The sequence below is a fragment of the Epinephelus lanceolatus genome, chromosome 24 (genome assembly GCF_041903045.1).
Source record: "Epinephelus lanceolatus isolate andai-2023 chromosome 24, ASM4190304v1, whole genome shotgun sequence".
In the NCBI taxonomy this organism is placed as follows: domain Eukaryota; kingdom Metazoa; phylum Chordata; class Actinopteri; order Perciformes; family Serranidae; genus Epinephelus; species Epinephelus lanceolatus.
In genome coordinates this window covers 5,128,916-5,150,052 of record NC_135757.1, presented here as the reverse complement: position 1 = coordinate 5,150,052, position 21,137 = coordinate 5,128,916, and the positions used below count along the sequence as shown (strand labels likewise).

The following is a 21,137-nucleotide window of genomic DNA, read 5'->3' as shown; positions in this document are numbered from 1 at the left end:
AGATTACTCTCACGTAATCAGTGCAATCTCGTTGATTATGTCTGGAAAATGAGTTGTAGACATGACGGTAAATTAATTTAATGAAAATAAAATTATACTTTAATGTCAGATTGTAATACTGTTAAAAATATAAATACATATAGTTGTTTCGAAAACTTGGGGGCAATTTTGGCCCCCGGAAAACATGGCTTTTGGGGGCATTCTTGGATAAATTGCGGGTCAAATGGCCCGTGGCCCTTGCTAATTTCTGACACTGCTACTGCTGCTACTTGTACAGAACCTACTACTAATTTGACTTCCACTATGATTACAACTACTGATACCACTATTACTGCTACTACTTGTACTGACCCTACTACTACTACTACTTTTACTTATCTACATACTACTGCTCTTACTTGTACTGACCCTACTACTACTACTACTTTTACTTGTCTAAATACTACTGCTACTACTTGTACTGACCCTACTACTACTTTTACTTGTCTAAATACTACTGCTACTACTTGTACTGACCCTACTACTACTACTACTTTTACTTGTCTAAATACTACTGCTACTACTTGTACTGACCCTACTACTACTACTACTTTTACTTGTCTAAATACTACTGCTACTACTTCTACTGACCCTACTACTACTACTACTTTTACTTGTCTAAATACTACTGCTACTACTTGTACTGACCCTACTACTACTTTTACTTGTCTAAATACTACTGCTACTACTTGTACTGACCCTACTACTACTTTTACTTGTCTAAATACTACTGCTACTACTTGTACTGACCCTACTACTACTACTACTTTTACTTGTCTAAATACTACTGCTACTACTTGTACTGACCCTACTACTACTACTACTTTTACTTGTCTAAATACTACTGCTACTACTTGTACTGACCCTACTACTACTACTACTTTTACTTGTCTAAATACTACTGCTACTACTTGTACTGACCCTACTACTACTACTACTTTTACTTGTCTAAATACTACTGCTACTACTTGTACTGACCCTACTACTACTACTTTTACTTGGCTAAATACTACTGCTACTACTTCTACTGACCCTACTACTACTACTACTTTTACTTGGCTAAATACTACTGCTACTACTTGTACTGACCCTACTACTACTACTACTTTTACTTGGCTAAATACTACTGCTACTACTTGTACTGACCCTACTACTACTACTACTTTTACTTGTCTAAATACTACTGCTACTACTTGTACTGACCCTACTACTACTACTACTTTTACTTGGCTAAATACTACTGCTACTACTTGTACTGACCCTACTACTACTTTTACTTGTCTAAATACTACTGCTACTACTTGTACTGACCCTACTACTACTACTACTTTTACTTGGCTAAATACTACTGCTGCTACTTGTACTGACCCCACTACTGCTACTGCAACTACTATGACTACTGCTACTACTTGTCCTCCTCCACCTTCTACTCCCACTACTACTACTGTATGACTACAACTTCTGCTGCTACTTGTACTGACCCTACTACTACTTCTCCCACTCCTACTAGTACTATTACTGCTAACACTGTCACTTGTACAAATGCCTCTGCTGCTCATTCTACATCAGCTGCTTCTTCTCCTCCTCCTGCTGTTAGCGCCAGCACAGTTCAGTCTAATCAAAGACATACATGCTGTAGCTACATGTATCACTGCTCCTACTCCCTCAATTACTGATGCAAGTAGTGATAAACCACTTGTACAAATACTAGTAGACTTCTAATATTTCTTAAACTGTTTGTCACGACTATGATGACTGATTTCTGTGCAGATTTAATACATAAACAGAAGAGAAAGATTCACTTCCTGAATCATCAGCTTTACAAGTAAGCACTAAGAAGGAAGTGAGAGGTCAGAGGTCATGTGAACAGGTGATATGATTATGTTTTTCTGTAGTTTTGTCTTGTACACTGATGAACTCAGCTACATGACGCACGTTTCCCTCCCTGTGGTGTTTTAAAATTGGAAGTCCTGCAGCCTCCAGTCTGACCATCCATCACTCCCTCTGCCCTCATCCAACGCCTGCCTCTGTGTCTCAGGGGTAAAAGCCTCGGTGCGGCTAAGTGCAGCTCTCAGCACTCCTCCCCTCCCTCTGAACCCCCGAGATAAAGCGCAGAAACCACTGACACCAACAGCATGCTCAGTTTTCTGCTGTTTGATTGATGGCACGCGGCGGTGACGTGCAGTTCGTCCTGACAGGACAGAAGTGTTTCTGGGCCGTAATGCAACTGCATGAATAATGCAGAGCGAGCGGCAGGGGACGGATCTGCATTAACACACTGGGGCGAGGGTCGTTTCCTGTCTGTCTGTCTGTCTGTCTGTCTGTCTGTGGTGTAGCGTACAAACTGTGAAGCACAGTTTACAACAGATTCGGCACCAGATTTCTACACCAACATTTCTTTTCTTGTTTTTTTAGACCTAACTATTACGCTGCGTTCAGGCACAGATGGGAAAATACAACATCTGTGTCTTATTTTTCAGGATCAGATTGATTGCCAATCTTACGGGACACAGACACCGCTCTCTCGGGTGAAAGCTGGTGGTTGTTGGACCCATCCACCACCCCTCACGCCCACCTTACTTGGACTTTCACCCCTTAACTTAGGTTGTTGTCCTGCTGCTTTTCCCCTTAATGCCGCCGGGCACTGTTGCACAATAACGGCGAACAGCTGCGCATCATGACGGCGTGAAAGAGCGATTTTTGAGTCACTGCCCAAGCGCCGGTATTCGACGACTTCGGAGAGACCGGGTTGACATTTCTCCTTAGTCATTAATTTAAGGTCCACACAGTTTAATATAGTCAGCATCGTACGTGTGTTCGGCCATGTCGTCAAGCTAGTTTGCTGTCTCTGTCAAGTAGTAACTCACTCTACAGTGGGAAATGTGTGTTTTCACAGACTTGACACATTTGCAAGTCACTTGGAGTGCATTCAGAGTGGACTCATGACCCACTTTTGGACCACGACCCACCAGTTGGGAACCCCTGATTTAAAGCACATACATTTGCCACCACCCCCCCCCCCAAAAAAAAAAAACACAAAGTGGCAAAGGGCTTTTATTTTGACGTAATTAAAGATGGTTACACTCTAAATTGATGCAGAAAAGGCACAAATTGGTGCATAAAAAATCACCATAATGCAGGAAATTAAGTGTTTCATGCTTAAAATTAATTAAAGCAAATATGTATGCTACGTCTGCAATAAACTGAAAAGAAGTAGTTTGTGTAGAAATGTGCAACACAGTCCTCACCAAGACGACTGAAGGCAAATTAAACATTACTTTCTGTGCAGGCGACGTAAGGACACAGCTGTATTTTGGAAACATTAAATTAAATGAGATTCCTGTGATATCTGATATAAACACTTACAAACAACCACCTCTCAATAAAGCGTCTAAACTTTCCAGCACAAAGTGTGAAGCCGTCTCCACAGAGGAGAAAACAATCGATGCTCTGAACACAAAAGCAGCCTGTCATCGTGCATGAACACAGCACTGATAAGCTCCTGAGGGCCTCGTGAATCAGCACACGCATTATGATGAGTCACTGTGAGTGTCACCTTTGACCTTTCACCTCTGAATTATGAGTTCTTTTAATCGTTTTGTGATGAAGAAATCAGCGAGTCGGTGTGAATCAGCTGGAGCCATGAAAGATTTTCTCTTTTCCTCCGTGTGTTTTAGTTCCCAGTGTTTAAGTTTGATTTTAAAGTTGTATTTTCATCCTTTGTTTTCCAAAATGTTCAGGAAGTACATCACAGATTATCTTGGTCCTGATTGGCTCGAGTAAATAAATAAACAAACAGAAAAAATTATCTAAAAAAAAAATCACTAAAATCTGGAATAAACTAAAATATTAATATATCAAATATTATTTTTAGATTTGTCTTCTCTGACTCTGAACATTTTTATTCCATTTTGAATTTTGAATATATTTTTTTCGAATATAAATCAATTTAAAAAACTATATAAAAAAGATTTTTGGCAGACATACAGACGAGGAAAGTGCATATTTATTTTAACACTGGGAACTTGGACTGTAAACAAATTTAATTGGGTGATAAATATTCTGGAGTTAGCTGTATGAATACGATAATAGCAGCTTTACAGTTTAACATAAGATCCCAATATATAAATAAATAATAATCCTGCAGTGTTACAGAGCAGCTCTGTTGAACTCAGTGATTTTACACCGAATATTTCCTCTTTAATAAACCATCAGATGACATATACATCTGTAACACTGCTGTCATATCTCCTGTAGGACTTCTGGCTTATTGCGCACTTGGCATCCCCATCCTGCCTGCAGAGCTCCAGGTGACTTTCCGCAGTGTTTGTACCTTCATCTCCACACAGACACGACATCATCATCATCACAACAACAACAAGGAGCAGACACACTTGCCGTGATCACCACCGTGTCGTCATCTTTGAATTTGGGGATGTATTTGTCTCCTCTGTTGATCTCGGCCTCGTTGAGGGGCCTGAAGCGGCACATCACCCTCACCCCGCACTCCGCCGCATCCATCATGGCTGCTGCTGCTGATGCTGCTGCTGGCACCGCTCACACCGCCCCTCCAAATACTGCGGGGATAAACAAATAAACAAACAACAGGCTGGGAAACAGCCGGGGATCGGAATATTTGGGGCAAAGCGGTGCCCAAAGTGAGGTTCAGCGGCCACCGGCGGGGCCTTGATGATTCTCCCTGCGTCCCGGGCCAGCTCAGAGTTCAGATCAGGGATTCAGATCATTTTTGGCAGACAGAGGGTGAAACGTCACGTTCCTTGTCTCCTCACCGCGAGAAAGTTCAGTTTATCCGATGCGCAACGCGAATGTGTCCGTGTTTCCTCGGCTGCGCCATGGCCAAACCGGATCAACCGCAGCGATGCGTCCCGGTGAGTAGCTCAGACATCGGTGTGCAGGCCTCCACCTGCAGCGGCGACACCGGGAACCGTGCAGAAAGCGGACTGATATGTGTCTGTGTGTGTGAGCAGCGGGGGCAGAGTCGGGGGAGCTGGCCGGTCTGCAGAGGGAGAGCCCGGAGAGGATGCGCACAGACAGCCGCAGCGTCCTCACTGGCAACAAAGGCGCGCTCCAGGCACGACGCCGAGACGCGCGCTCCCGTGGCCTGCATGAGCAACACCACCATCAGTGGGAGGCTCCAGTGCACGCGCACACAGACACAAAAACCCGCACTCATTTAGATATATTTAATTTCAGCCTAACTGGTGGGCAATTAATTATTGATTTATGCCTCTGTATGTTTTTTTTATTTTATTTCTTTATTTTTTTGCAGATTCAGATTATTACTACAAAATAAAAAAAAAACAAATAAACAATATAGTATATACAAAATATTTTCCATTCATTTATCACTTAGAAAAGATTAAAAATATTAATTTAACTCTAAAAAATACCAGCAGTGACAATCAGATGACACGGGATAAAAGCAAAATGCAGTTTATTCCAGATTTTTGCGATTATTTATTTATTAACTTATTTATTTATTGAGCCAATCAGGACCAAACTAAGCTGTGACGTATTGCCTTAAACATAAACATGTTTACATATCCTCAAAATCTCATAAAATATAAAATAAATGTTTTAATATTAATTAAACACCTAGAAACTGATGAATTTAATTGCTTTTTGTAAAATATACTTTTATTTTTAATTTGATGGCTCAACTAGTCCCAAAAAGTTGGGTCAAGAGCAATAACAGACTGGGGAAGTTGTTGGGTGCTCAAAAAACACCAGTTTAAACAGGTTAACTGGCAACGGATTAAAGTGAAGATGATAACTCTGTGAAAAGTTGCGTGGACAAATAGTCAGTTATTTTAAAGAACAATGTTTCTCAAAGCTTAGTCGCAAGAAATGTATAGATTTCACCATCTACAGTCCATAATATGATCAAAAGATTCAGAGAATCTGGAGAAATCTCTGCATGAAAGCTGAAAACCATCACTGAATGGCTGTGACCTTTGACCTCTCAGGCAGCACTGCATTAAAAACTGATATGGTTATATAAAGGATGTTACTGCATGGGCTCTGGAACACTTTGGAAAACCATTATTGCTAAACAAAGTTAGCCGCTGCATCTACAAATGCAAGCTAATTGACTGACTTAGGCTAATTTATACAGTGTAAAATGCCATAGGCTTGTGCTAATAACGTTAGCATGTTGTATATGTTTGGAAAACGTGTTTAGCATAAGACAGTTGTTTTGTCAGTGAACCTTGTGAGTTGTAATGGAGCCAAATTATGTGCCGTCACCTTTGTTAAATGTTGCTGTTGTCCCTGGTTTTATATGAAAAGAGGAAAAGTCTGCTAGCTGCTAGGCTAATTTATACAATGTAAAATGCCATAGGCTTGTGCTAATAACGTTAGCATGTTGTATTTGTGGGGAAAATGTGTCCAGATAAAGACAAGTGTTTGTCTGTGAATGCTGCGAGTTATAGTGAAGCTGCTCTGTGTACTTGTGTTTGAAACTGTCTCTATTAAGTCATGTTTAATGTGTGTTTTGAATCAACTAATCTTTACAGCACTTCACAGAAACCTCCACCGCCGACTCGTGTTTTGAAGGTGTAACGCAGAGTGACACAGACACACCACAGCTCAAGTTCAAATCCACAGGTTGAGCTACAGCGACTTCATTTATATCATGTAAACAGAATTAATGCCAAATGTTATTTCTTTTACCACTACGTTATATTACTGTAATATTATATGCTAAATTCAGCTTCATGTTTCGCTCAGAAATCACATTTATTCACTTTACATGGAGCTACAGTTGATACTGAATTATGTTAAATATGTGCCGAATGTGTTAGCATCTCTTAATAAGTCAGTTAATAAGAATAATAAATCAACTTTAGAAGGAGCAGATGTTACCTTAAGCTAGCTCGGGCCATGTTAAAGTTAACAGTATTTTGACGGAGCAAGGCGAGCTAATTGCTAGCTTGCTAGCTACTGTAAACAAACGGTTAGCACTGGAAATCGCGGGTTTCCGGTCATCGCCGGAAGTTGCACCCATAATTCACGCAGGGTATCATGGGGCAAGGAATGATTTGCAAATCCTTTTTATAAACCTATATTCAATTAAATGCAGTACAAAGACAATGTATTTACCTTCAAAAGTGATACCTTTGATCGATTTTTGTAATATATACTTTTATTTTTTAATTTAATGCCTCTATCTAGATCCAAAAAAGATGAGACAGGGGCGACACAATGCTGGGAAAGTAGTTAGACGCTCCAAAAACACCAGTTTAAACATGTTGCAACTATTAAATTCAAAATGAGTATTATGTTTAAAAAGAAATTCAATAAAGGTTCTCAGTTTGAACATTAAATATCTTGTCTTTGGACTGTTTTCAATTGAATAAAGGTCAAAAAAGAGTTTACAAATAATTGCTTTCTGTTTTATTTACGTTATAAACAGAGCCCCATCTTTTTTTAGAATCGGGGTTGTATGTATTTGTATTTATATTTATATATAAATGCTAAGATGACTTCTCACTGGGATATGCAATTTTGATTTTCAATTGACAAATCTGGATGTGACTTCATTAGGCTCCAAAATCACAATAGGGTATTATTTGCACACTGTAGTGAATGAAACTAATTTTTACTATCACTACTGGGTAAAATATGGTCAATACGTGGGCGTTCAATCAACATCTCTAAACAGTCGATGAAAAAAAACTAACTTTTGGACCAGTTCTGAACATCTGGGAAGTTTCAAAGTTCCTTTTATAACAACTGTTCTTTCATCACTTGTTCAAAACAAGATCTCAAAAACAAGAAGGAACACATAAATACTGCTGAGCAGCATTACAGTGGCCACTGCTAAACAAGCTTATCTGCTAACATTAGTAACCTAGCAACAGGTTTTTCCTCCAAATATTTTAGTTGTTTTGTGCGTCAAAACAGAGCGTAAACAACCGCTCAGTAATTTATCACAATAAACTATCGCTTCCATAAAATACACTGGCATTTTTGAAAAGGATGGGCTCTTGTTTTCATATCAGTTGACATACAGGCAGCATAAAGTGTCCTGTCATGTTTCAGTCGGAGGTTCAAAGTTCATCCTTAACCATAAAAACAGTCTCACCACAGCATCCATTTGGCAGCTGGTCCGGAGCTTTCCATCACATCACTTGGTTTTCTTCAGCAGGTGGGGTTTGCAGTTGATTGAACTGAGAAGCTTAAAATTTGTGTTTTTATGTCACATTTCCAGCCTTTATCTTTTTATTCTCCATATTAACAGGTGGTGTGCTCTGTTGTTTGCCCACTAGAGGGCAGTGTGCAACTAGAAACACGTTCACTATCCACTACCTTTTCAAAACAGAATAAAAACAACCTGGACACATAATCAGGAAAGAAGAAACAGGAAACATAAATACACAACACACGCCAGGTTATTCAAGTAAGAGTGACCATGTTTTTAATATCTTAAACATCTGTGCAACATTGTTCAAAATGTTACATCACTGCATGACCTGTAATGTTTCACAATATTTACAAAAAAATGCTGCTTACATCAAACCATTAAAAAAAAAGTCCAAACAATCTCAAAATAATGGACTCTGACGAACTATCCCTAGCCCACATTAATGCAAAAAAAGAAAAATGAACAAGAGCAATCAAGTGCACATCATACTTCACGCAAGTCTATTTTTTGTAAAGTATATATTAGTGAGAAAATATATACTTAATTACAAGTTGAAAAATAAAATACTGACGATGAAAGGGTGGAGGAGGAGGAGGAGGAGGGAAATAAGAGTCAAAGAGCAGGAGAAATAAAAATCACACTCACACCTCAACGCACACGCACACAATCACAGGCGAGGAGGGAAATAAAAAATAGACTGCACAGACCATCTCAAACACAAAAATGCTTTGAACTCTTGACCACAAATAACATGAAACTGATATAACAGATCCATAACACATGGGTTCCCAACGTGAATCCGGGTTCCTGCATGTCATTGCACAAAAAACAGGGGAGGTGGGGGGGAGAAGAGGCAGAATGAACTTTACCGAAAGAGCTCATGTGTTCTCAACACCGAACATCACATTTTGAAAACGGCCGGAGGATTTCCTTGCCACAGATTACAGTAAAGACTCTGAGGTTCTTAAAGGTGTGCACACTGGAAAAAGGGGACATTTTGAAAAGGATGGATGGTATTAAAACGTCTGATATTCACCTTTAAATACTGATATTTCTTAACGTTACCGGGCTTTGTTGCTACAAATTCTGCGCATTTTCAAAATGTTCTTGACTTTTTCAGTGTGCACACGACAAAATAAAAAAAAAAAATGAATGTGTTGAGATAAGTGATCGATCTCATTCGAAGATACAGTACAAATTGTGTGCACAAAATAAATGCTGAACTTGTTTACTTGGCTGTAATTCATAGTCTGACATTAGGATATAAGGGTACATTATAAAACTAAAGTACATCTGTGGGATGCCTCGCCACAAATTACAGTAAAACCTGGTCTGGATATGTTTTAAGTGTAGTGTTTTCAAGATTTAGTTGTGAGTGAGAAAGAAAATCGATTTACAAAGTAGTGTACGGTTTGGTTTTCAGGTTATCGTCAGAAACATTTTAGTGTGTCCATCAAATATTAAAAGGGAACTTTAATATTTTTCAACCTGGACCCTGTTTTTTTGTGTCTAAGTGACAAACGGAGACAACAATATTTGGAATTTCTCCACTATTGAGCAAGAGGGCCGCAGCCACCAGCAGAGAAACAGGCTGCAATGTAAAGTCAATGGGGCAATTGTGCACTGTCGATTTATGTCCGCTACAAGTGCTTGTTTTTGCCACTGACGGGCTCTGTATTGATGTGTTAAGTGTCAGACAACATGACGGAAAGGATCCCTACAGAGATAGACCTTTTTGTTTTACAAGAAACAGCCACAAAATCACTTTCGCCAAACCCACCAGACTCCATTTTAAAAAAACGTCATTTTCTAACAGTAAAACGCACTTAAAGGCGCTGTATGTAAGAATGTGGCCAAAACGGTTACTGCACTCAAATTCAAAATACTGCCGCGAGTCGTGTCCGCCCCTCCTCCCCTACAGATTCGAGGTTGCTGGACAGCGGCACGCTGGAGACTGATCTGTTTGCCCACGGGCGGCTGCCGTGGCAGAACTGTGTCGCCGCGTCCTTGATCTTCGGGTTTTCCAGCGGACCGTTCGAGCAAGTCCGGCTTCTCTGCTGCTAACGCTGCTGCCGGGATACAGCTGAGGAGACTGCTAATGCTATGTACCGGGACACTGCTAATGCTGCTTGCCGTGCTGCTGTAGCTCAGTCGTAACTGTAACTGACGCTGAGACTCTACTGACTGCGTGACTGGTAGACGGCGGTGGGTGGCGCAACAGGCCAAAACACAAATTCAAAACATAAACATGATTTGCGGACCGTAAAATATTTTTTTAAATGCGAATATTCTGGCTGTACTATTGTTGTCGGTGAGATCAGTATGTTATATGAACATTATTCCTTAGTCTCTGTGACATATTAGGAGGATTTTACGACTATTTGCTTTAGATTTCTTACATATAGCTCCTTTAGTTCAAAGCCGACAGAAACAAAATAAAACTCACAGAACTGTCTTGGTTATTCTTTCCACTGCTCTAACAATCACCAGCTCTGGTTTGGTTGAAATTAACCCTTAATTCACTTAGTTAGATTTGAAAACATGCTGCCTCTTTACGCGCTAAAATTACAATTTTTTTAAATGGAGTTTGGTGGGTGTGGTGATAACGATTTCAGGGCTGTTTCTGGTTAACTTAAAAAAAAAAAAAAAGTCTGTCTCTGTAAGGATCCTTACCATAATGTGTCAAGACACTTAAGGTGTCACACCTGCCCTGTTTGGTTCAGTTCAGTCAAACTCAAGTCACATGACACATTGTTTGGGTTAAACATGAGCATGTTACAGTCCTGGAGGATTATTAATGTGCACCTCCTCCTGTACTGCCTTAATATGCACATTCAGCACATCCAATGCATCAAAACATTGTTTTCTAGTTGGAGCCGCGCTTCGTTTTCAAACTGTATGGTTTGACTAAAATGAACAATGACAGCAATATAGTCCACGATGAGCAGCGCTAAAATCAACCTGCGTAGTTGTCCCTCCATTGTGACATTAGAAAGTGTCACATTTATCTCTTCTTCAACGTTTGGTTTACTTCCTGGATTTTTCCCACATGGAAATTGTGACCAATCAAGAGCAGCTTGTAAATGCTGTCGAGGGAACTTTGTGAGGGACCAAAGCAGGCGAACGCTAGGTCTGAAAACACCCTTAGAAGAATAGTCTGAGCCTGTCAGTGGCAAAACAAACAATTTTAGCGCATGTAAAGTGAAGGTGCACGATTGCCCCATTAGCTTTACATTGCAGCCTGTTTTGTGGCTGTCGTCTGCAGCCGTCTCGCTCAATACTGGACTGATTTCAGAAACTGTTGCTCCCACTAGCCACTTAGAGACAAAAACATGCAAAGATGGATTCCAGGTTGAAAAATACCAAAGTCACTCTTTAAATCAAAATTAAATTTGAGCCTGGGCGTAACAGCTGTGTGTGCATGTATAAAGGTAAAGCTACAAATAAATACTACTTCATGGCTCTTAGGTTAGGACATCTGAAGATGACGAATATTGTAACCAACAAAAAGCATGTGCATGTCAGAGGAGAAAACAAATTACAGTCCAAGTTGTGAACAAAAGGTGTTGATCTTTGCCATGGATTGGTATATTGCACTTAATAACTCTGCTGTTGCTTGTTGGTTTTGATCTGGAGGAGCAGCTGTGTGTGTGTGTGTGTTGAACCACAGTTCCCAATACTGTGCATCGATTTTAAGACTGATCACGTGATGGTTTTTGCTTCGCGGCTTCAAACTCAAAAAGCATCTAGTAGTGTTAAAACTGCATTTAACATAAACGCCGCCTGCCTTTTCCAGATGTGCATATTCATAAATAGTACGGTGTCGGAGGCAGACGTTATTATATTCCTTTAACTAAGAAATCCATGACACACACTGTGTAACAAAAACAAGTCAGAAACCTCACTGTAAAAAAAAGAAAGTGTTATCTGTAATGCTCACTTCTTAAATAAAAGGGAACATGAGCTCTGTAACGGACTGAATACACGATCTATTCACTGTTAAAAAAAAACATACATATACACATATAAGGCTTGAGTTCTCAACTCTTGGTAGTATTATTGCCATCTAGCATATTTGTAAAGCTTAAAATAAATATGGAGTACTGTACATAAATAATTTACATCAATAAGCAAAATAAAAAAAACAAAGAAACAAACACAAGGCCCCTAAACGTGAGAAATGCTGTCACTGCTTGAGTTAGTGTTTCCTGTTGATGATCTAGACTCTGAGGTTGGTTACTCTACCTAAAGCTATCGGTGTGGCAAAGACGACTACAGTCATGGAGAGACAAAATAAATCACTGTACAAACGAGCACGAGAACATGATCACAACAACCAGGTGACGTGATTCATCAATGCAGACGGTGGTTATTGGTTGTAGATGAAGGGGAAATCCACCTAAAGGCACTTTTAGGAGTCGTTTTGTGCTGCGTTCAGGCGAAGGCGGAGGTTTCGTTTTCATTCTGGGGGGCACACGAATGAAACGGGAGGTTTGAGGGTCCTCTGCCAGAAAAATGTAAGCATTCTGGGGATTTTTTTTTACGCACAAATTTATAAGTCTTTAATTTCGTGAAACGCAAAAAAGGCGTCCTCTGCGCATGCCTAAATAATGAGGGGGACGTGTTCCCTTCGCCGATGCATTCAGGGTCCACTTAATTAAACCAGATTACTACGGTGCATGTTTACTGATAGAGGGGCAGGTCGCCATCTAGTGTTTGATTTCCATCATTGATTAATCTGATTATTTTTTTAAAGAGTCAAGGAAAGGTCGATGTCATCTGCGCTCTTTCGTTTTTATGTTCGTCAACGGAAACACCCACTCAGCTGTTAGCGTTAAGCAGTGGCGCAGCGTAGAGCGCTGATGGTCTTGCGTAGCTATCTCACTGTCACTGGAGCATGCTGCTGAAGTTTAAAGGTATCTCAAATCAACTCGTAGAGTGAGACAGAGTCTGGATTCACAAGTCGTTCTATTCAGCAGAGATCTTTACAACAATTCACTGAAAGAACAAAGCAGTCTTCGTTTCAGCGCATAGGTCGTTAGCTCGGAGGTTGTCATTTCCCGTAGCAAAGGGGATTTGGAAACGGTTACACGCAGATAGCGAAAGATGGAAGAATGCCAGCGGTATGAGGTACTTATCCTGAGTAAGTGTATCACATACAGCAGATGGGGGTCGGAGAATTGAAGCAGTTATATCGGTCTCTGACACGTTTTTTGCGCCCCAGAATACATTTTTTTCAATGGAGACGCATGGCAGGCACGCTCAACACCTGCCGCAACGCCGTCACAATATGCACGCGTTCTTGAGCGCCTATGTTTGTCCCATGGACGATATTTTTGGCCTAATACACACTTGTAAACAGCGCCTGGAAGAAGATCAGCTCCGCACTCAGGATTTCTGGTAAGGAGGCTATGACACGGTGCTGGTTATGGTCGCTTAGCAACCTTGAAAGTTGCCACAGAGTAGGCACAAGAGTAGCGCCCAGCACCTGACCTCGCGCTTCCCATGCAGTTTAAGACGCAGCATGTGCACGGCCTCTAATTTCCAGGGCTGGTACCTGCGGTTATTCCACAGGCTAGTTAATAACATGTCGGGCAGGAAATCCAAAGTGTGGGATCATTTTGAGAAGGTGAAGGACGAACCCAAGGTGATATGTAAACTCATCTTCATTGGTCGACTACAAACATGACGTATCATTTGAAACATGGAAGTAGCTACATGCCCATTAGCCCACAGCGTCATTAATGGACCGTAATGATGACTATTGGTCGACTAGGAAAATTCTTGGGCAGAAAGAACACGCAAGTTCTGACAGAACGTCAGGAGACTAAGCTGTTAATGACGAAATTCCGAACTTTGTCGTAACCAAAACACTGCTATTTCCGCAGCATACTTTTCGCATCATGTCCTGCCTCCTGCACGATCTACCGGTTGTTAGCATGCATTAGCTCGGAAGGCTAACTCGGCTTGTGAATGCTGCCGTCACCCTGAATGTCCCGCTCAACACTGCTCAAACTTCTTGGTCAGAAACGAAACGAATAGTCTGCCAAAGACCTGATTGGTTCATTGAAACAATAGTCGAAAGATTAGTCAACAATTGAAGTAATCATTAATTGTAGCCCTGAACAAAGCTATTGCATATTTTCAGTACGCTGTGCAGCCCTTTTTTGCAAAACTCCTGAAATGTAGTGAACAGAAAACGACGCTTAACAGCGTAAAAGTGCCTGAAGGTGGATTTTCCTTTAAGAAATGGCAACCGTCTGCCAGTTAACAATGATTTGTAAACCCAAACTAACCACCTGCTAGCCACACTTTTGTCGCACAAAATGGCTCTCCTGTCCTGATGCATGACTTTCTGTAGCAGATGAAGATTTACCAACATACGTCCGGCCGCTCGTCATCTCCCACCCTGCTCAGGGGAACATTGAACACTTTCTGCTGGTAAAGTTCATTCTGTTTTGTTTTTTTTTAACTCTTTTTTTTTTCCTATACAAATGAACACTTAACTGGTGTGAAGTGACGCTCGTAATGGAGAACTCATATACTCATGCCTGTTCCACTGCTGTTCCCTTACAAAACAAAACAAAAATAAACAGCACGTCTTACAGTCGATCATATAAAAGCTTTAGGCTGTATTCTTATTTATCCTATGCATGCGGCCGTACACAACCGCATTTCTGAATAGAAACCAAGACATTGGTACACTTCTGCTTTGTTTTTGTACAATAAAAGATAAAATGTGCATTAGGTATGCTTGTACATGACATTGTACAATATTTACATACAATTCTTAATAGCATGAAATTTCAGGATTATCTATATACATATTGAAAATGTATCAGAAATATTTGGACTGTCTATTTTTCTTAAATATGTAAGGTAATGCTTGTAGCTTTTTTTTGTTTGTTTTACTATCTTATACTAGAAAAAAATAGTTAATTCAGTGAGCTGTAGACAAATTGCAACCGATGTTTTTCTCTAGTTTTTCTTTTTTTTCTTCTCTACAGTTAAAACTGTATCGGTGATTGGAATTTCCAGCACCTTCTGTGGTCAGTCATTAAGTCAAGTTGAGATCATGGAACAAGGATGTACCACTGAAAGTCCATGTGTAGCACCTGTGAGAGAGCTCAGATCGCATCAAGGCGGAACGGACGAAGTCTCCGAAGGCTTTGAGGACGTTCTTGGGCCGACACATTCAATGTTATCTGGATATCTTCCTCCTCTTAGGCTTGGGGAGCTTCACCTGACGATCCCTCGATGGGATCTGGGGGCAGACAGAGAAACACATGGTGACGCCTGCACGAGTCGGGAGGTGATGTCAAAAAAGCATTAGAAGAAAAATGATTTCTAAGGTGTAAACACTCACTGTGCCCGACATCTTATCCAGCTCGCTCATGGCCTCGTGGATAGCAGCTTCCAAGTGATTATTCAGTTTCCCCTGTCTGTTGGACATTTACATTTATACGTTATTTACATGTAAGCTCATGCAGACAGGGATACAAAGTTTTTGCCACAGACTGTATCATAGAAGTGGCCATCTTGGTTTTATGGAGCCAGATGTGACCATATCTGGACGAGAAGGTGGAGGTAGGGAGGACACACATTGCTGCGTCTCAAGGAAGCCATGGCTGCTGCAGCTGATTTTAAGACCGTTTTATCAGATTTACTTTTATCTTATGAACCCTCAGGTCTTCTGGCAGTGGTCTTTTAATCATCCACAATGTTAGAACAAAAACTCACGGTGAGGCATCATGTCATAACTATGGTCCACGTGTGTGGAACCACCTGCCTTAAGACCTGAGGGCCGCAGAGAGTGTTGAAGTTTTTAAAAGCAAACTCAAGACCTACCTGGCTTTTAATTGAACTGTCTTTTTTTTATTATTATTTTTCATTTATTTACTTACTTATTTATTTTTAACTGTATTGTTTATTTTTTTTATTTTAATTCGTATTTATGATTATTGTGTATTCATTTATTTTTATTAATCTGTAATCCAGGTGTGCTGTGCGATTTTGTGAAAACCATAATTATTATGGCAATATTCAACTTGGCCTGTACAGAAATTATATGGATGAATTTTTTAATTGACTGTATCAGTATATTGTGCGCACCCATTTCCTGATAAAGAGGCAATCTCTAGCTAAAAAAAAATGTAATTTAATTTAAAAAAAACCTTCACGGGGAACCTGTTTGTTGCTGTGTGTGTGCGCAGGAATTAAAAGTGTGTGACACATCAAAAGCTCTGATTGGCAGCCAGTGTGAGAGATGATAACTTTTAAAAATAGCACCAGCAAAGACGACCCACCGCTGAAACAGGATGTGTCTTGAGATTTTGGCGTGCCCTTTGGTGTTCCCTGCGCACAAAAAGTTTGCAAACCACTGGCCTAAAGCACACCCTGCTTTATCGTCTACTTTTCTCAAAATGGGACCATAATTGAAACATTTAAAATCATGCCGCATCTAAGAAGACTTCAATAGAAATGAAGACTGAGCATTAGGAAAGAAAGTTAACGGAGGTATTAAGTGAGAAACAGGGTCATCTTCTCCAAGACTAAGGGCCTTTTCACCCCTCAAAGTCCAAACCAAGATTTGTGTTTTTGTTACACTGCACACGTTTGATCCAGTTAGTTTTGGTTTCACCTTGCAGTTATGCGAGCGCACTTAAGAACGATAAATGACATACCTATCCTATATGCCGTCGTCATCACATACGTCAGCTGTGTCTTCATATATCTGACACTGATTGGTTTGTATCCTCCCTCTTTCATCCTCTCAGAAAATATCTGAAAAGTTTTTTTAGAGACATTTTTCCAACTCAGTCTTCATAAAGTCGTTAAATCAAACGTCAGTTAAACATTTGGTGTGCTCCTCCTCCTCCTCCTCCTCCTCCTCATGTGCGACTTTGACTCATTTTGATTCTGTAATTTCGCTTCAGATCAAACTGAAACAAACTGAAAAGTCCAAACCCAACGAGGAAGGTGTGAAAGGTCCCTTGCAACCAGTGGAGTCGCCTCCTGCTGGCCATTAAACAGAGTGCAGCCAGCAGGCTAGGTCCACTTCTTTTACACAGTCTGTGGTTTTTAATATTTGGTTTCTGCAGGAACCAAAACACAGTTTCAGAGCAACACCCTCAACAACAAGGTATCAATGCTATGCTGGACAAACACCGTCAAATTAATGACGGAACTGATCATGTGCTAAAGCAGCAGCTGTTTAATCATCGCAACTTGGCACCAAAGGTGTCGAAATTCTCCACATGTTGAAGCATTATGACAGAGGCTGTAGGGTTGGGCGTTGGGATGACTGACATAATACGTCAATGGTTGTTTCACCAAGTTGTTTCGCCAACAGGACGTGCGAGAGCCACCGTTCAGTGGGGAAAAACAGCGTGTAGAGCCGGCAGATTTTCACAATGTAGTCAGTGGATTCAAGGTCCAGAGTGTGGGATTTAGTGGCATCTGGGGGTGAGGTTGGATGGATTGGCAGACTCCATGGAAGAGGATGCACCCCATAAACAGGATCATTCTATACCTTCTATTCGATACCGAAAACATGACTCTTATTTTCTGGCGATTATAAACGAAAGAAAGCATAGCTGTGACTATTATATTCCATTTTCCACCAATACATCCCCATAAATTCTACACACTGGACCTTAAAGGGTTTATTCCAACCAAACTGGAGTTGGTGATTGTTAAACAGGAGAAAAGCCAGTGGCCAGTTGGAAAATTTTCAACCAACTGCCCAACCCTCAGCTGCAGTAAGAGCTGCTTCTTTATAGTCTTTCTAAAACCAAAAAAAACCCCAAGAGCGAAGTCTAAGCAAAGGAATAAAGTGCGTGTTAATCTGCTCTAATGTAAGCTGTGAAACATCTGTAAACATGAGCATGCTTGGTTAACCAGCTTCTGACCCACAATAGTAACCTACTTCCAGCGCCAAGAGTTAATGCATCTTTAATAACTGCACTATTTTTTGGTGCCGCCGAGCTGGAGCTGCTGCAACACCAGGCCTGGGGTTTGAAGTCTACCATATTTCTAATGAAATACGTTGTTTGAAAACACAAACAATAAAGCAAAAACTTCATGTACCTGGTCCTGGTAACATTACATCTTTTCACAGTTAACATCTGTACATGTTTAAGTTTTAACGCTGCACTGAGGCGAGCTGACTTCAGCACATGTCAGTCAGAAACCCATTCAAACAAACTCCTTATCCTGATTATCTCGCTCACTATAGCTGATAAAATCCAGTTATCATTTCAACAGCTGAAATTACCGTTCACTGACAAGACATGAGAAACCTGCTTTCATCTACCGCTGTCTGAAATCAAGGATCCGACAGATTTCGAGTGCAAATCCTCCACTGTCATCGCTGTAAACTTTGCAAAGCTAAATTTAAAAGCTCAACAGGTGCAGCAACGTTAGCTATGAGTGTGGCTTTGGGTCAATCAATACAGCAAAAATCACAGACAATCACAGACTGAAGCAACAATATGGCGTGCCGGTTTACTTACTTCAGGCCTCTTTTGGCGGCGAGTGCCTCCAAGTCGTGAGTTAGTGTTTTTAGCTTCTCTGGCTCGACCTGAAGGAGACAAGAGAAATCACCTGAGTACATTCAGCACTGTTTGGTGATGATGGAGAGTTTGTTGCACTGTCTACGAGTTCATTTGGCAGTCGTCGTCGGTTGGACCTCCTCTGAGTTGGAAGGTAAAATGTAAGTGTTGGAGCATTTTGGAATCCATTTGCCACAAGACAATAAAAGTGGACTCACATGAGCAATCACTTATCGGGTTAGTAAATGTCTGGAGGATTGGCTGAGATAGACAAACATGAATCGCAGCCCTACGACACTTCCTCCTCATACCTGGCTGTATTCACCACGCCGTGAGACAGCCGTGTTCAGAGGAAACAGAGGGAGTTCTTCACAATATAAATATTTCATTTTTTAACTATTACGGTTATCGCGAATGCCGGAATATCACGACACCCCTGTGATGCAGACTGGCAGCGTTTGTTATGGGAAGTCTTTGAATGAGAGTCTACTGCATGTGTGTGTGAGTAAAAAACAACTATGAGCAAACTTGTGGGTGCCACAGACAAGTGTCGAGATATGCTCAGGTTCCAGTAGAACGACTGTAAAAAGGGACGTGTTTTGTGTTCGCTGCACAGACGAAATAAAACATCTGTTTAATGCAATGTCGGTCTGTAAAAGCTAGTAACCTGCTATGGGCCTTTGCACACCCGAGTCAAAAATTGTTGCACCTCTAAAAATAAATACGACTTCACGTTGTGTCAATTACGTTTGCACACTGAGTCCGAAACTTTCGTCCAATTGTCTGTTTTCAAAAGCCTTTAGAGATGTTTGACTGAAGAAAATGTCGCGAATTTTCACAACAAATTGAACTATAAAATGCATCAGACATTTTGTTTTCAGATGATGAATTAAAAAAAAAACGCATCCGAAAAAAACGGACTAAAGCTAACTGAGTTAGCCTAAAGAATCCAGACGTCTTCCAACTACGGTTACAGCCCTGCTAGCAGTCGAACACACCAAGAGAAAGCGAGGGAGCATCATAAGGGAGCCGCCTTATTTTAGGATAAGCAACACACTCTATAGAACTTTTAATATGGATTTATGAGGATGAACGCTGGCTGGAAAGTTTGATAATCCCCTGAAATCACCCTTCACCCTGCGCTCTTATTCAGCCTGAAAATAAGTTGGCGTGTGAAGTAATGACAGGTGGTCACAGACGGGTGTCTCACCTTGGCCTGCTCCCGCAGCTGCATAGCAGCGCTGTGCACTTGTTCGTCCCCGGCCAGCTTGGCAGGCCAAGGTGGGAAGCCCTTCAGCTGGCCCCAGACCAGCTCTCCCATGTTGAAGGTCCTGGACCGGTAGTGAAGCAGCTCTGAGGAGGGAGAGTCCGGCTGCCGCAGGTCCTCCTCGCTGCTCAGGCTCTTTGTGTCCGAGGGGCTGGGCGCCATACCGTTGAAGTGGCCGTTGTAGTGGCTGTAGTCTTTGGCTGTGGCCAGAGGGCCCTCCAGGCTCGTGGAGGAGCTGGGAGACTGGTCGTCCCCCGTCAGCTCCTGCCGAGGGGGGCCCAGGACGTCTCCGTAACCCCGGGTGTTGAAGTGGGGGGTGGCGCCGTTGATGTGGACGCAGCGTTCCACCGTCTGCTCCAGACGCTCCTTGTAGTTAGCAGGTGTCCGGTTGCAGTTGTTGAAGCGATAGCCGTCATCGAGAAAGGCTTTATCGTGAGCCATGACCAGGCCGTGGTCGTTGGACCCCTCAGTGGGGCAGGGCGGGGCGGGGGCCAGGCTGGCGGGTCGCTCCATGCAGGGACTACTCCTCACCTGGGTAGAGCACTCCAGGAACTCCTCGCCGCCCCAGGCGCTGTTGTTACTGTGAGCGTCGAAGCCTGCCCCGTGCTGCGTCTCCCCGTCCCACTGCCCCCTGGGAGTGCCGCGGCCAGGAGAACGGAAGTAGTCGTTGGCCTCGGGGCCATCTGGAGTGCTTTTCCCTGGATCCATGTTCTTCTGACCCCGACCCGGCCTCACCTGCCTCTGTCTGGCTGGCTGGGGTAACGCCTCCCCTTCCTGGTGCCCGTGCAGGACTGTGCTAACTGCTTGGGGGAGATTGACAGGCTCCCCTATCGAGGCAGTGAAGGCACTCATGGCGCTGAGGGCAGGCACGGGACTCGCCTGTGTGGTCCCGCTCACTGTGGTGGTAATAGTAACGTGCATGCCCTTGCTGGCGGCGTCCACCACGGCTCTGTAGATGGCGTCCACCGACTCTGGGCCTCCACCGGGCCCCCTGTCACCCTCGCTCTGGGGCTGCTGCCCCTCCCTGAACTGTGGGTGCGACAACATCCCCGGCTGTGGACACAACAACAAGGTCATGAGGACGAATGCTTTCATGAAACAATGTGAGATC

General features: G+C 42.0%; 2 protein-coding genes across 3 annotated transcripts in view; both read right to left on the bottom strand.

The window, feature by feature from the left end:
* LOC117249894 (kinesin heavy chain-like) overlaps window positions 1-5,162 on the bottom strand; it is a 33,467-nt gene extending 28,305 nt beyond the window's left edge. For both annotated transcript variants that reach the window (XM_033615700.2, XM_033615701.2), the window contains exon 1: window positions 4,438-5,162. In XM_033615700.2, coding sequence (XP_033471591.1) covers window positions 4,438-4,563 — 126 coding nt within the window. In that variant the 5' untranslated portion in view covers window positions 4,564-5,162. The remainder of the gene's footprint in view (window positions 1-4,437) is intronic.
* Window positions 5,163-15,188: 10,026 nt separating this feature from the next.
* The window catches only part of mbd5 (methyl-CpG binding domain protein 5), a 41,193-nt gene continuing 35,244 nt past the window's right edge, over window positions 15,189-21,137 (bottom strand). Inside the window, exons 7-10 of the mRNA XM_033616213.2 lie at window positions 19,970-21,079; window positions 18,721-18,788; window positions 15,573-15,648; window positions 15,189-15,470 (exon numbers count right to left, since the gene is read on the bottom strand). Of these exons, the coding sequence (XP_033472104.2) occupies window positions 15,408-15,470; window positions 15,573-15,648; window positions 18,721-18,788; window positions 19,970-21,079 (1,317 nt within the window). The 3' untranslated portion in view covers window positions 15,189-15,407. The remainder of the gene's footprint in view (window positions 15,471-15,572; window positions 15,649-18,720; window positions 18,789-19,969; window positions 21,080-21,137) is intronic.